A 16,055-nucleotide genomic window follows, 5' to 3' on the forward strand; every position below is an offset into this window, starting at 1 on the left:
TTGACTTTAGGGGGAATTTCGACTTTTATGAAAAATGGTAGATAAGGAAGTGGTGACCAAATCTTCAATTTTGAATAAAATTCGAAATCCCCTAGAATGACATTTGACTAAGGAGACAATTGTTTGATTAGATACTTGGAATAAGATTCAGAGCTCCTTGGGGGGAAAGAGTTGTGAAAGAAAACCCGAGTAGAATTTTAGAAATTATAGAAAGTTTTTGATCAGACATAAATCTTTAGGTTTTTGACTTTAGAGGGAATTTGATTTTATGGAAAAGTGTTGATGAGGAGGTGATGACCGAGTCTTCCACTTTGAAGTGAAATTTTGAATTTCCTTAGAAGACATTTGACTATAAGGTGACTGTTTGATTGATTTCTTGGAATAAGATCTGAAATTCTTTGGAATTTTTTTGAAAAAAATTTGAATAGAGTTCCGAAATTATGGAAAATTCTTTTCATCAGGTAAAAACCTCTGGGCTGTTGACTTTGAGGGAACCTTAATTGTATGGAGAAATGTTAGACAAGGAAGTAATGACCGAGTCTCTTATTTCGAATAAAATTTTGGTTCCTGTACAAGATATTTGGCTAAAGGTTGATAGTTTGGTTGATTCCTTGGAATAAAATCTGAACTCCTCAAAACTTTCGGAAAAAAAGAGGAAAGGGAAACATTGAAATTTTAAAGAAAAAAAAATTGGCATTTTATTCTGAAAAAAGTAGAAGTTGAAATTTGATCACGCATTTTTGAAAATAAATTGGGGCACATTTCGGGAAACAATAAGTAATGGAAAGACAATTGTTTAGATTGATCACTCTGGTAGGAATCCTTCAAATTCCTCAGAATTCCCTTGGTCGGGCAACTATCACCGAATGGGTGATGACGATGACTTCGAGATGCAATGGTAAGTGTTAAACAAAATTGACTGGTTCCATTCACCTATCATCGGGTTTGTTGCATAGTATCCCGGACACTTCGTGGGTTATGTTATGTCAATAAGGCAAGCATGAGACTATGCTACTAGTACTGTTTGATCATTCCCTTGTGGAAGGAGTGGTATATTGATAGTAACAACTGATGTGCCCTTTATTGACCAAACTTGCCTCCTTTTGCATGGATAGAGCATTAGCAACTTCTAAACTAGAGCAGGATACCCTCCTTTCGAGGATTGTATTATTGCCTCTTTGAATGATTTAGCAAATCCTTGGTCTGACTTCTAAATTAGGACAGGGCAACCCTACCCCCCAAATAGGCATGAATGCAAATTATGTTCTTATGTGATATTTTGGAAATGGTTTGATTTGATTTAATTTGATTCCAGCGATCTAACAACTAGAAAGACAGTGATTTCATTCCCAAAGTCTGGGGAGTCTGACGTGGCAGTGATCTGATTCTGTGGCAATCCGAGTTATTTGGGGGCAATGATGTAGTTACAAAGATTTGGTGGTTCAACTTACGCAGTGATTCATATTTTTATCTTGATTTGAGTAATCAGTAGTAAATTGGGGGGTGGTTTCCCAATTTAAAAGAATTTGAGTTTGAATTTGGGTTCTTACCTTAGTGATCAAAGAAGAAGAGGAAAAAGAAATGAATGATTGACTTTTTAAAATTTAAATCCCCAAGAAAACATGTTATTAAAGAATAACTTTTTAAAAAAAAAGGAACTGTCCAACTTAAGTAGTGCCTTGGAGATTATGGAAGGTGTTTGATCGAATAAGAATCTTTAAGTCATTGACTTTAGGGGGAATTTCGACCTTTATGAAAAATGGTAGATAAGGAAGTGGTGACCAAATCTTCAATTTTGAATAAAATTCGGATTCCCCTAGAAAGACATTTGCCTATGAAGACAATTGTTTGAGTAGATACTTGGAATAAGATCGAGAGCTCCTTGGGAGGAAAGAATTGTGAAAGAAAACTTGAGTAGAATTTTTGAAATTATGGAAAGTTTTTTATTAGACAGAAATCCTTAGGTTTTTTACTTTAGCGGGAATTTGATTTTATGGAGAAGTGTTGAGGAGGTGATGACCGAGTCTTTCACTTTGATGTGAAATTTGAATTTCCTTATATGACATTTGACTATAAGGTGACTGTTTAATGGATTTCTTGGAATAAGTTCTAAAATCCTTTATTTTGTCATGCGCTTTGTGTATTTTTTTCACACAAAAAATTAGATCGATCCGATAATGAATCCAAAATTAATCCAAAATCAAATAATTTACGTGTAAAAATTAATATTATTAAAATAACATAGGTTAAATTAATTTTTGAGTGATACTTTGATGGGGAAAATGATATTTCCTCTTTTAACTGTAATAAAATAATTAAATCTTCATATTAAAGTATGTTAGCCAATTTTCAAATAATAATTATACTTTATTATGATATTACTTACATAAATAATTTCTTCATAGATTAGGGCATGATTTGTATTTTTTAAAATGCTTAATTACACATTCACAGTTTCTCACTTTGTTCTCGATACAGATTCTTTTCACTTTGGTCCAAATTGTAACAAATGTTATACTTCTGTGACGGAAAATGCCCCATGGGTCAAGTTCACCTAAATTTGTACCAAATCCTCCACTGTAGACCTCCTCAACATGCAACCCTCCATTATAGAACACTTCCATTTACCGCCTACCATGACCCATCTATTTTGAAGTGCGAAAACAAAGGTCTCCAAGTGATCAAGGTAGGAAAGTTAATTTTAAAAATTTCAAAGTTTCCCTCAGAAGTTAGAAATTGGACCAAAGTAAGAAAAGACAAATAATGTAGTGATTAGGGTAGGTACAGTGAAAAACAATATATATCTACGGATGAAAATACAATTTATTATTTTTAAATAGGAGTGACGGTAAAAAGGTAGTGGCCGTCTATGAGATAATAGGCAAGGGCTAATACTGATACGTGCTAGAGTCATAAATGTGTCAAACTGATTTATAAGTGATGTCATCATTTGGACATAAAGATGACACTTTCAAACATAAACTTTCAAACAATTTTTTTGACATTAAAAAAAAAAATGGTTTGACAAAAATAAATTCTTAAATATCATTTTTTTTAGTTTTTTTTTTATAACCAAATTAACTTTCAAATTTTAAAATAAAAAAATTCTGAAAATAAATTTTCAGATCAAAACCAAACAAGTGGCAGGTTCATTATTTGTATTTAGTCAACTATTTTGTTCTGGGGCCCTAGAAATTTTCTTGGCCTAAATTGTTGTTTAATTTATTTAGTAGGTTCTAAGTTCATTCAGTAGTTAGGTTTCTTTTTGAGCTGAGGCTCTAGAAATTATGTCGGCCCAAATTATTTTAGATACAAACCCAAAGGCCTTATAGCAAACCTCTGGGGGTGTATTTATAATTTACTCAAATAAATAATAAAGAAATTAATATTATAAAATGTATGTTGTCTAAATGGTAACAGTGTTCTTAGGTTTCGTTTGGGAAGCTAAGTTTGGGGGGTTTTTTGGCTATTTTAACCACAAAAAACAAAATAGGCCTTTAAGTCTAATAAGACAAAATATTACATCCAATCTATAATTATTACATTCTTTCTCTCTCAAAAAAATAAAAAAAGCCAAAAAAACCAAAAGCTCTTCCCAAACGAGACTTTTTAGCCCAAAGCTAAAATAGCTAACAAAGCCAAAATGCTAACTCACTTCCCAAACGAAACCTAATAAAACTTAAAATCTTTGGTTCAAATCTTGCTCACGCCTTCAAATAATATTTTTTTATTTTAGGATAAAAAAATTTGCCACTTAACGGAAGAAGAAACCACTACACTATTAGATACCAAGTCATATTCTCACATATATAATAATATAGATAGATATATATATATATACTAGATTGAATTGAAAGGTGCAGTTCAAGTCGGTAGGGCCCATTAAATATTTAATTTTGATAATTAGAATAATTTTTTTTTTTTTTGGTATATATCATTCATATAAAAATTAAACTGATTTGATACTCATGGTTGGTTCAATTTACCGCATTTGTGGTAAACAAAAATTGATGAATTGCCCCTCTTTTTTAAAAAAAAAAATTTAATGACAAATTGAATAAATTAGACAAATTACAATTATCATATTAAATTATTATTTTTTTTGGTATGAATTATACATGTGAAAGACTTTACAAAAATAAACTATTTAAATTATTAAAATAGAAATCATAATAAATGTTGACTGTACCTTTCAATCAAATATCCGAATTTGAAACGGGTTATTATTATAGTACGTTTAAGTTTTATATTTTGATAATTTTTTTAAAATTGAAATATTATTATATGAAATTGAATAGAATAAATCATTAGATATATGATAGAATTATGTAGTATGATATGTATTATTTTTTGATTTATTATATACCTAATGATGTATTCCTTCCAAATTTATTATAAAAAAAATATATATATAATGGGTAAGCTTCTCTCAATAGATAAATCTTAAACAAATACTAAGATAATTGTCTCATTTAAAAAAAAAAAAAAAAAAAAAACTACTAAGATAATTCACTAAACTAATAAAGAAGTAGAAGAAAATAAACACACACATATATATATACACATAACTAATTTTATTAATACATAAATCATACTAACATAACAAATGACCAATTTTATTAATAAGTAAATTATTAAGTAAATTAACAATTTTTAATGATATGAAAAGTATTTTTCGGTTAACTATTTTGTTAATAAATAAATTATTAAGTCAATTAACGATTTTTAATAATATAAGAAATACTTTTCAATAAAAAATTTTGATAATTTATTATTATATAGGAAAATAGTTTTTTTTCTTCTTCTTGATTATTGTGTTAAATTAAAATGGGTCAATTACATTGACACCCCCTGAGGTTTATGTTTATTACAGTTTATCCCTTTACATTTGGAAAATTACACTGACCCCCTGTGAATTTAATTTTATGTATGATGATCATTACGATGAGGGGGGAACTGTTATGAAATTTTAAACTTCAAGGGGTAATCTGTAATAAAACTTTAAACATCAGGGTGGGAAATGTGATTTTCTAAAGGTGATGGGAGAAACTGTAATAAACATAAACCGCAGGGGGTGTCAATGTAATTTACCCAATTAAAATTTATAATAAATGTAGTTGTAATTTATAGTATTTTAAGACCGATTTATATTTTAAATAAACCTTATGGGTGTATTTGTAATTTGTTAAAAAAATAAAATATTTATATTTCATAATTGACCAAGAATGTTTGTGTAATTACTAAAAAATTGTTACATAATTGACCAAGAATATTTGCATAATTACGAAAAAAAACTTCACTCAATATATAGGCCACTATTAGTAAATTATTCAAAATAAATGGGCAAAATTGAAAAAAAAATACAAATCCCAATCAGTTAAGTGATTCTTTATATATATAGATATGTATATGTATTTTATAAAAATATTTTGAAGCGGTTTGGCAGCCTTAAGATAAATTACAAATAAATCCTGATTAAAATAATACGGATTCTCTCTTGTAATTTTGGAAATAATAAATTTTTTATTTAGTAGAATTTATGAAAAAAATAAAATTTTTACTTTCTCTGCTATACAGTAATAAAATTGCTAGGATTGTTAATTAAAATATATTTTTTCACATTATTAAAAATTATTAATTGATTTAATAATTTATTAATAAAAAGTCATAAGGGACAATCTGTATTTTAAGAAAATCTTAATGGTGCAATACTGTATGTAATACAAAAATAAAAAGTTATTAAGAAAAACAAATTATATACCCTAATTATTGTTTTATTTTTATATAGTTAAATAAACTATTACCATTACATATTAACTTGTTTTGCTTAAAAAATAAAAAAAAAAATTTAAAAAAACAATTCTCAAATCATTCGTTTGTTAAAATGAAAGATAAATTACCCAAATAATGCATAAAATATATAACTTATTTTATTTTGAACTATTTAATTTCATATCAATTTCTTAAAAATCACATATTAATCAAATGTAATATTTTCTTAAATTATTGTTAGACTATGAATATTTACATCAACTATATTTTAGACATTAAAGAATATAATTGTATTTTTTATAAGGACAATTCTTATGTATGTAAATATATATCATATATATTTACGTAAATTCTTATAAATATACGTAAATTATCTTATAAAATCGTGTAAATTTTTATAAATATTTAACTTACAAAAATTTAAGAAATTATAACTTATGTATATTTTTAAAAATTTATGTGATTTTATGAAACAACTTATGTATATTTATAAAACTTTACACAAATACATATAATATGTACCTTACATATCCAAACACCCTAAACCCTTCCCTTATTATAAATGAAAAATTAAGATCAAAACGAAATAGGCATGTTTGGTAATTATTTCATTTTCAGCTTTCAGTTTTCAGTTTATATTTACAAAAATTTTAACAACTATCATAAAAACTTGTTAGATAATTTTTTTGGTTTATAAATGGTTGTCTCAATTTATAAATTTGAGAAAAAAACGTAAACTCAAAAAATGAATTTACGTTAGTTTTTAAATAGAAATTTAAAAATTTGACTAAATTTTTTTTTCAAATAAATTTTTTAATTAATTTTTTTTAATTATAATGTGTATAATCCTATTATCATAAATAATAAAAAATAAATATAAATATTTTAGGTATGAATAAATAAATTTTTTAATTTATATTTTTAAAATATTCTATTTAAATCAAATACATTTGTAATTTATATTTTTTTTAAAATAAACAAAAACTAATTTATAAAAATTTTGTCGAAGGTCACCGAAGTATTTTTTAAGGACTATTTGTGTGATTGATCGAAAATAAATCCCGACACGTGGCCAAAGACACGTAACCCCTATATCCACTAATTCCTCTCCATGCTGGCTCTGCAAAAAAACTGGGGACTTTGAGAATCACAAAACAGTAGAGAGAATTCAACAATGGGCTCATCTCTATCTATATACATATCTCCACAAGCCCTAGCTCGCAATACTCCAAACCCTCGCAACCCCCTCCCCAGAAAGCTCTGCAAATCAAACCCTAACCACCACCATCGCATTACTCGCACCACCTCCCGTGACTTCCACCCTCCGCCGCCGCCGCCTCTCTCCTCCGTCTCCGGCGGCGATGCCGCCACCACCTACACCCGCCTCCCTCCCAAAGACGACTTCTTTCTCTCCTCTCTCCACTCCTCAACCGAGGTCAAGCTATCCGAATTGAATATTTCAACTCGAAAGATCGAAAACGACGAATCGAGTCAAGAAGAAGAGTTGTTTGATGAAAATCTAGGGCTTTCTTACGGAAAGTTCGAATTGTTCGAGGTGAATTCTGATTCTGAATTCGAAGACGATGATAATGAGGAGGAGGAGGAGGAGGACTATGGTGGTGAAATGTTAGGGTTTGAGGGTGGAGAAGCTGGGGATGTGGTTGGTGGGGATGGAATTGAAGGAGAGGAAGTGAAGGAGAAAGAGAAAGGAGTGCCGGCGGTGATGAGATGCTTTGACAGAGCGAAGATTTTTGTTAAGGCCGGTGATGACGGGATTGGGGTGGTGGCGTTCCGGCGAGAAAAGTACGTGCCGTTTGGGGGACCATCCGGTGGCGACGGAGGGAGGGGTGGGAATGTGTATGTGGAAGTTGATGGGTCGATGAATTCGTTATTGCCGTTTCGACAGAACATTCATTTCAGGGCAGGGAGGGGTAGCCATGGGCAGGGGAAGAAGCAGAATGGGGCGAAGGGAGAGGATGTTGTGGTGAAGGTGGCACCGGGGACGGTTATTAGGGAGGCTGCCATGGATGGAGAGCAAGGGGAGGCGCTTTTGGAGTTGTTGTATCCGGGGCAGAGGGCATTGTTGTTGCCAGGTTGAAGAGGAGGGAGAGGCAATGCTTCTTTTAAGTCGGGGACGAACAAGGTTCCAAAGATTGCAGAGATTGGAGAGGAGGGCCCAGAATTGTGAGTCTTTCAAGTTCTTAAATTGTTTGTTCAGATTTTTAAAAATTTGAAATAGGTAATTGCATATATTAATTTTAACACTCGGAAATGGTTTCGTGGATTTTTTATTTGATTTGTACATCCTTGTTGAGAGTATAGGGTTTTGTTCTGTTTAGTTCGGTTGTTTCTTTTGCTGGTACATGCGTGTGTAGATGGTTGATGCCTTCGCTGTGCATTAAAATAGTTACCATTTTGCTTGTCAGTAAATAAATAAATAACTGTTGTACAAAGTGCAGCAAAGTCTATTATTATAGCTCATATTCTTTGAGTTCACTAATTTATATTTTTACAATTAAGTATACAAGAGTCTGACCATTTTAGGGGGTCAGATGGGTCACAATTGCAATATCTCCTATTCCAAGTGGCACTGCATTTGGAGATACAAAGTTTTAGATCACCAAGATTTTGATAGTGAGACTCACTTGTGGAATTAATAAGTTGTTAATACATGCCCGGGATACCAATTCATCCAAGTTTTAGCGGTAACATTCATGGTTGGTGTATTTACGAATAAGGGGCCTCAAGAATAGTCTCTTCATAAGAAATGGGGGGAAGGTTGTCTAGCTACTACCTCTCTGAGTCTTGGACTTTGTTATAAGCTGGAGCTTTGTGCATTGGGCATGAGCTTTTTTTTTCTTTTTAAGGTTATTCAGAGCTAATTTCCATGGTTAGTGGAAGTCTTTCAATTTTGTTATTAATTATTTTGTGAGCATTTTGACCAGGTGGTTGGAGTTAGACCTAAAGTTGGTAGCTGATGTTGGAATAATAGGTGCTCCAAATGCAGGGAAAAGCACACTTCTTAGTGTTATTAGTGCTGCTCAGCCAGCTATTGCAAACTATCCCTTTACAACTTTACTTCCAAATCTCGGTGTTGTTTCATTTGACTATGATTCTACAATGGTCGTAGCTGATCTCCCAGGTTTACTTGAAGGAGCACACCGAGGTTTTGGTTTAGGCCATGAGTTTCTCCGGCACACAGAAAGATGTTCTGCTTTGGTATAAACCCTCTCATAAATTGTGCTTGCTCACTAAGATTTTGAAATAGCATTGCTTTATAGAGTAATTACTGAAGAAAGATGTCATAGCTGTACATTTTGTTTCTTGCTTTTGAAATTCGCCCCACAATGTTATTTTGTGAGATTGTGAAACTAGAGCTTTTATTCTTACTTCAGATGTAGAGTTATTCTACTTCTATTTTATTTGTGGATTTGCTTGGGCCAATTCTTTTTCGGACTAATAGAACTATTATCAATATGGAACCTTAGGTACATGTTGTTGATGGTTCATCACAGCAACCTGAATATGAATTTGATGCAGTTCGTCTTGAGCTAGAACTGTTCAATCCTGAACTTGCTGAAAAGCCGTATTTAGTTGCCTACAACAAAATGGATCTTCTGGAGGCATCTGAAAGGTGGGTATCATTCAAGGAAAACTTGCAAGCTCGTGGCATTGAACCTTTTTGCATGAGTGCTGTTGTGAGAGAGGCTACTCATGAAGTGACCTGTGGTGCCTATTAGCTTGTACAAAAAAGAATGGAAGACAATAAGGAAGAAGGTTGGAAATTTATCTTATTTTCTTCATTAGAATGCATTGTGTATATCTTATTTTCTTCATTAGAATGCATTGGGGTTGTCCTTTGCTGTGATTGTGGGATTTATTTTATGATTTTATTATGTGTGTGTGTGAGTGTGTGAGTGTGTGTGTGTGTGTGTGTGTGTGTGAGAGAGAGAGAGAGAGAGAGAGAGAGAGAGAGAGAGAGAGAACAGATGAGACAATCAAAACATTACATATAGGTGTATATATGTATATATTTGTTTATATACATTTACAATCTTCTACTTCTTTTGTGTTGCCTTTGGGTGTCTGACAGGTTGGAATAATCCAGTAAACTTGAACCATGTGGCTGATATGGTGCAGACGCAGCGAACTGCCCCTATTAATGAGTTTGAGATCTCTCATGAAAGCAGTACTAATACGTGGCATGTAGTTGGATCTGGGTTACAACGTTTTGTTCAAATGACAAACTGGCGGTATGTGTACATTGCACATTACCTGCATCTATAGCTATTGCCTTTATACCCTTTCTCCTCGTGATTCTTCCTGTCTTGTTCTATCAGATTTATACTTGCAAATTGCAAATTATCAGTGCATAGCTCATGATACTGAATGCATTTTTCGTATTCCTCATACTGAGTTTCATAGCTCATGTTCTATCAGATTTAGGCATGCACAACCCAGCTTTGAACAAAAATATTTTGCCTGAAACTGGGTCTTTGGATCATGTTGGATTATTCATTTTGATTGAGTAAAAATTCACTAATAATATTTGGTGTGATCTACACAAAACATTAATTTTGTGAACATTCCTGGTTTTGATATTACCCTTAGTAGCAGGAATCGTTACAGTAGGTGACGATTTTGTGGGAGAAACGCAATTCTTAAGAGAGAAAATCGCGTTTCGGTGTGAGATGAAACCGTCTATCAAAATCAAACAACTCCAGATGCAAAATAAATTCGATCAAGATTTTGGGTAAAAATATGAAGCATATATACAAAAAAAAAAAAAAAAATTAATAGCACATACGAGATATCCATTAAATTCAAATATTACTTACAGAATTTGGGTATATCTAAATTTGATTGGCAATTTCATGAACAGGTTCACATCTATTCATACATCCATTACTCCGTAATCAGTGAGGATGGCTCTGGGTCTGCCGTCGGTAATGCAATTGTTGGGCTTGAGGTTGGAAAATATTTGGTGTGGAGAGAGGAGATAGATACTGGGCTGTTTGGATGAAAGGGAACTATGTGGTGGAGTTGAGAAGACCTAGCACTTGTCAAAGAATGGAGGAAGAAGAACTGCAGTGGAGTCGGTCGGCAAGAAGCAGCTGGAACGTTGGTCATCGAAGGTATAAAGGAGGGAGAGAGGGGGAGAGAGAGAGAGAGAGAGAGGTATATGCAGAGTTTTTTTTAAATGGGTGTATATACCGAGTTTGGGTGAGAGAGTAAATCGTGTTTCAATCTCACCTTTTAGATCTCCAATGCCCTCTACAAATAGGTGTAGGCTGTAGGCTTTAATTATTTTCTTTGAAATAATACAATAAACAGTGTTGTAGATCAATAAATATGATAAGGAACATCACTTGTTAAAATTGAAATGTTAGAAAAAATATACTCACTTCGTTTAAAAATAATATAGTTTTGTTTTGGGAAATTTAATTTTTTTATAGTATAATTATTTTACCTTAAAAAATTAATTTTTGAAAATTGTTTTTTGAGAGTATATTTTTTTAGAGAATATTAATTGTCATAATTATATTTTTTGTGGTATTAATTAATTTAAGGATAAATTATAAATACATCTCTCGAGATTTGTTTAAAATACAGATTGTCCCTTGTGATTTAAAAAATTACAAATACTTCCTTATTAGAATTTTTTATTTAACAGAATTAATTAAAAAAATAAAATTCATAATTGATCTCCTATACATGAATAAAATTACGTAAATTATTAATTAAAATATATTTCTAATATCATTAAAAATCGTTAATTGACTTAATAATTTATTAATAAAATTGGCGATTTGTTATGACATTAGAAACCTCGGAGGGTGGGATGTAATTTTCAGAACCACAGAGGGGCGATTTGTATTTTAATCAAACCTAAAGAGGTGTTTGTAATTTACCCTTAATTTAAAAGAAGGGAAAAATAAAAAATAAATATTATTTGTCTTTGATTTTTAAAAAGTGACTAATATTTTGGAACAATAAAAAATAAAATAAGGGATTAATATTTTGAGACGGAAGAAGTATTGAAAAAGTGTATAGATTTTATATAAAAAAAAATATTGAACCGCGATTTTAACAACCCAGGTCTCTCTTTCTCTCTCTCTCTCTCTCTTATCTTTAGTTTTTTTTTTTTTTTCAAAAAATCTATTTAGTTTATTAATTAATTGTTATTGCAACTTATAAGACTAATCTGAATTCATTCAACAATCTGTTTCACTCTCTACTCATGGAATTATGAGACTATTATTGTATTTTTGATGAATTTCATGAGAATTTTACTGGGTCTTGATTGAACTGAAAATTTAGGCTTTACTCCCAATCACATGGAATAGATTAAGCATATTGCTTAAATATCTTGTGGGTTACTGTATGTTTTTGCTTTGTATTTGATTAATATGGCACAACCCAATTCTTTTTTTTTTTCGTCCCCTCAAATTTCCTAGTACCCAACTCAACTACTTTCTTATAAATCTTTAGTTAAAAAAAAAAAAAATCAATTTAGTTTATTAATCATCATTACAACCTCTCAGACTAATCTGAATTGATTTTGCAATCTCTTTCACTCCCTATTCATGGAATTATGAGACTATTATTGTATCTTCGATGACTTTCATGAGAATTTTACTGAGTCTTGAACTGCAAATTCTGACTTTACCCTAATTAGATGGAATAGATAAAGCATATTGTTTGAATATTGAAAAAATTAAAATCCCTTAGATATTGATTTGTGATTACGTTTCACTTTTAAATAACGAAGAACAATCCCAATTAAATAATCAAAAACAAATCAACACACCGATTTAACGTGGAAAAATCACAATTGGAGCGCCTCCAATTGTGATAAAAAAAATTACGGGTCAAAGTCACAAAACAATCCACTAAGAAAATAAAAAGAACTACATATGTGGATCCTCAATTATCTAGCGAATCCACACCCGAATTTAACCAACTCCAATATGCCTCTTCCACTACCGTCTTCACCTCAAAATTGGCTTGCCCAACATTGAATCTACAACGCGGATATCGAATTCACGATGGCGAGCCACTCGGAATCTACCAAAATTTTAGGCCCAAATTCTCTGAAATTCATCGAAGAACAACTCTCTCATTTGTGAATTAAAGAAAACACACAAAACCTACAGATCCATTGATTAGTCTTAAATCATCAAGAAAGCACTCTTAAAGCACCATCCAATATAAAATACTTTGTTTTTTCTTCCTCTTTGAAAATTTGGACGGCTCAAACCCTAAAAATAACAAATAGCTCACTTTATAGAAAATTAGATCACGAAGATCGCTTGAGAGCACACTTCACCACTCAAGCGGTGTGAGTAAAGGTGGTGCAAAACATATAGGCTGACCGTTCGAGCGCAACATTCACCACTCGAGCAGTAAAACTTTCTTCCTAGAAATTTAGGTGCTTTGTAAAAGTACTGAGGGATTCTTTTCTTTGCTGGCACGCACAAATGACTGCTCAAGCGGTCAAACAACTTCGACAGTATTTTTGCTTTTTGCTTCAGCGAAGTGGCAAAAATGAAAGGATCAAGATCACAAGCTACTCTGCATAGGCACAACTCAGATTGGATTCACAACTAAATACTCACATCCTCATTGAAATATAAGAGTGAATTAAATTATAATTGAAAAAAGTTTTGTCAAACGGAATTGCCAGTTACAAAAACCTAACAATCTCCCCCTTTGACAATTCCGTGACAGAACACACCTAACAAATAAAATCCTAATCACCCCAACCCATAACAACCAATCAAGATGCTATTAGTGCTATCATCTAAAAAATAGTTATTAGTGCCACAGTCTGCAAAACAACTAATATTGCCACAAGGGTATATGAAAGTAATAGACATATGACAAGATTATCTTGCAGCATAAATAGATGAAAATTTAAAGAACATGCAGACATACTAAAAAAACTCCCTCTCAAAAATATCATGTGGGTTATTGGATGTTTTCGCATTGAGTTTCATTAATATGGTACAACCCAATTTTTATTTTTTTCATCCCCTCCTCAAATTTCCGAGTACCCTACTCAACTACTCTCTCATTGCAACCTCTCAGACTAATCTGAATTCATTCTTTGATCCCTTTCACTAATTCATACCAAAACTTAGAACTCTCTACCTTGAATTATGAGACTATTATTGTATCTTAGGTGAATTTCATGAGAAAGAGTGTTGAATTGAAAATTCAGACTTTGCCCCCAATTAGATGGAATAGATCAAGCATATTGTTCGAGTATCATGTCGGTTATTGTATGTTTTCGCATAATATTTATTTGATTAATATGGCACAACCCAATTCTTATTTTTTCATCCCCTCCTCAAATTTCCAAGTACCCAACTCAATAACCTAAATAAGAAGAAATTCCCTACTGAATTCTCCATTAATCTATAACTTGTATAATTTTATATAAAAAAAATCACTTGAAATTTAAGCCTTTTGTTCACAATATGATGCTTTTTCTGTAGGTTACCTCACCCCGGTGGGCCATGGACAACAAACAAGGCTGCGGCTTTGGTGAAGTTCCTTAAAAGAAAACTTCAAGAGCCTAATGGATTGGCTTCTATAAACCCCAAACTTGTTGAACGGGCTGTCAAAAATGCAAAGGATATTGTAAATGCAAGTACTTACCAGTTATATCTTGTAGTTTTTTTCCCAATGGTGTTAAATTCCTTTATTCTCGAACTAGGCTATGGACCTGGTTAAACCTAGTCAAGTTTGTGGACACCCCTTTTTTTCCTTATGTGCAATGCAGATCAAATTCATGACTTATAAGCCTTATATACATGACCAAACTCATGACCTAATTTTTCTTCGAAGAGTCTTTCCTGTTGGATTATATGGTTTAGACTTGGTATAATAGTGATTTACTAAATCTCATTGATTTTGACTTTTGTTGCTTTTTTATTCTTGTCCATATTCAAGTAGCTGGTATTTTCATAATTCAGATGAATATATGCAGAATAGTTAAAAGAAGATATCTGTAATCTAATTTCTTGTTAGAGTTGGAATTCTAACAGCTAACTATAGTAAGCATTAACAGATTTTTTCTCCAAATTTTGGTTTGTCTTATCCTGATAATGACTTACAAAAGTTTAGTGTTTTTATCCCTATTTGACAAAGTAGTATTGTACTCGCATTCATTTGTATTTACAATTGGTACTATACCTAATTGGTTCTAGGTGGGCTTACCGGCCAGTGTTCACTCCTAGACTATCAATCTACTGGGATGTGGTTGTATTTGTTGGTGGGTGCTTGATCTCTTCCCTTCTTATCATTTGGTGTTTGTATGGAGGTTTGGCAGTGCGGCAACTGGTTCTCTCTGTACATTGTGTGTGGAAATAATGAGTATTCAATTTGATCAATTCTGGACAAAATCCTTGATACAGTATATATTTACTTTAATGTATTCTCATAATTTCACTTGTTTTATACTTCATCTATTACGTTATGATGATGGTTGCCTTTCCTGCTCGTATGTGATTGATCTACTCGCATTAATGATATTTGGGATGTTACATATATCCCTATAGTATTTCTCATATTGCAATAAGCAATAAAATCTAATGTTCTTTCTATAACATGTGGGGCTTCACATTCAGGAAGAATAGTTCGACATGTAGACTCTTTTGGCGACTATGAGGTGGTTTATTTTTGTATTCCTGTAATCATTTTTGGAAAAGCTTCAATAAACCGGTGTGTTTCTATGACCTATTTTTCTTCCTAATTGGTTGAAAATATGATAGAATACTTTGGAAGATGGAGGTGAAAAAATTGAGTCAAAGAAACACAAGAAGAAGAAGAAGAAGAAAAAGAAAGATAAGGGAAAAAAAAAAAAGGTTTGTTGCCATTGACCATTTCATGCTAGTCAAATCAAAATTGTAACATTTGCTTAGTCTTTAATGTTTTTCTGTTGCAGTCATCAAAGGACATTGCAGATGCTGTAGTGAAACGGCCTAAAAAGAAGCTGAAATTGTGATTCAAACAGAATTTGATTCCAACTGTTTGTCTGAAGACATATTGAAGGATTTACAAACTAGGTTTATCAGAGCATCTGCTTTCGCTTTTGATTAGAACAGGCACTATTCCAATGAATTTTCAAGGAGTTTTTTTTTTTAATTAGTTTTTTCAATTAATTTTTTTTAGAATTTATTTGATGCAAATGATTCAAAACCGTAATGATTAAATTCTTGAGTTGTGCAATTCAATCTATTCTTCTGGTTCTTTGTTAAAGTGGATTTGTATCTAGA

The 16,055-nt window shown here is 31.8% G+C and overlaps 2 protein-coding genes across 6 annotated transcripts in view; both read left to right on the forward strand.

Annotated features, from left to right (window-relative positions):
• The window catches only part of LOC114319581 (mannosyl-oligosaccharide glucosidase GCS1-like), a 33,232-nt gene extending 22,020 nt beyond the window's left edge, over positions 1–11,212 (forward strand). The window contains exons 1-5 of one of the 5 annotated variants that reach the window (XM_082875761.1): positions 4,670–8,011; positions 8,718–8,991; positions 9,261–9,549; positions 9,866–10,025; positions 10,655–11,212. In XM_082875761.1, coding sequence (XP_082731887.1) covers positions 6,947–7,870 — 924 coding nt within the window. In that variant the 5' untranslated portion in view covers positions 4,670–6,946 and the 3' untranslated portion in view covers positions 7,871–8,011; positions 8,718–8,991; positions 9,261–9,549; positions 9,866–10,025; positions 10,655–11,212. Of the gene's footprint in view, positions 1–4,669; positions 8,012–8,717; positions 8,992–9,260; positions 9,550–9,865; positions 10,026–10,654 lie in introns of those variants that run through there. The other 4 variants (XM_082875760.1, XM_082875763.1, XM_082875762.1 and 1 more) reach the window with 4 other exon arrangements.
• On the forward strand, positions 8,540–15,784 carry LOC145793952 (GTP-binding protein OBGC, chloroplastic-like). Its single transcript, XM_082876866.1, has 6 exons — positions 8,540–8,550; positions 8,718–8,991; positions 9,261–9,501; positions 9,866–10,025; positions 14,274–14,418; positions 15,725–15,784. Exons 1-6 carry the CDS (start codon positions 8,540–8,542, stop codon positions 15,782–15,784), a joined length of 891 nt encoding a protein of 296 aa, XP_082732992.1.
• Positions 15,785–16,055: the final 271 nt, after the last annotated feature.

This window comes from Camellia sinensis, chromosome 6 (assembly GCF_055761805.1).
Source record: "Camellia sinensis isolate YWXY chromosome 6, ASM5576180v1, whole genome shotgun sequence".
Classification (NCBI taxonomy): Eukaryota; Viridiplantae; Streptophyta; class Magnoliopsida; order Ericales; family Theaceae; genus Camellia; species Camellia sinensis.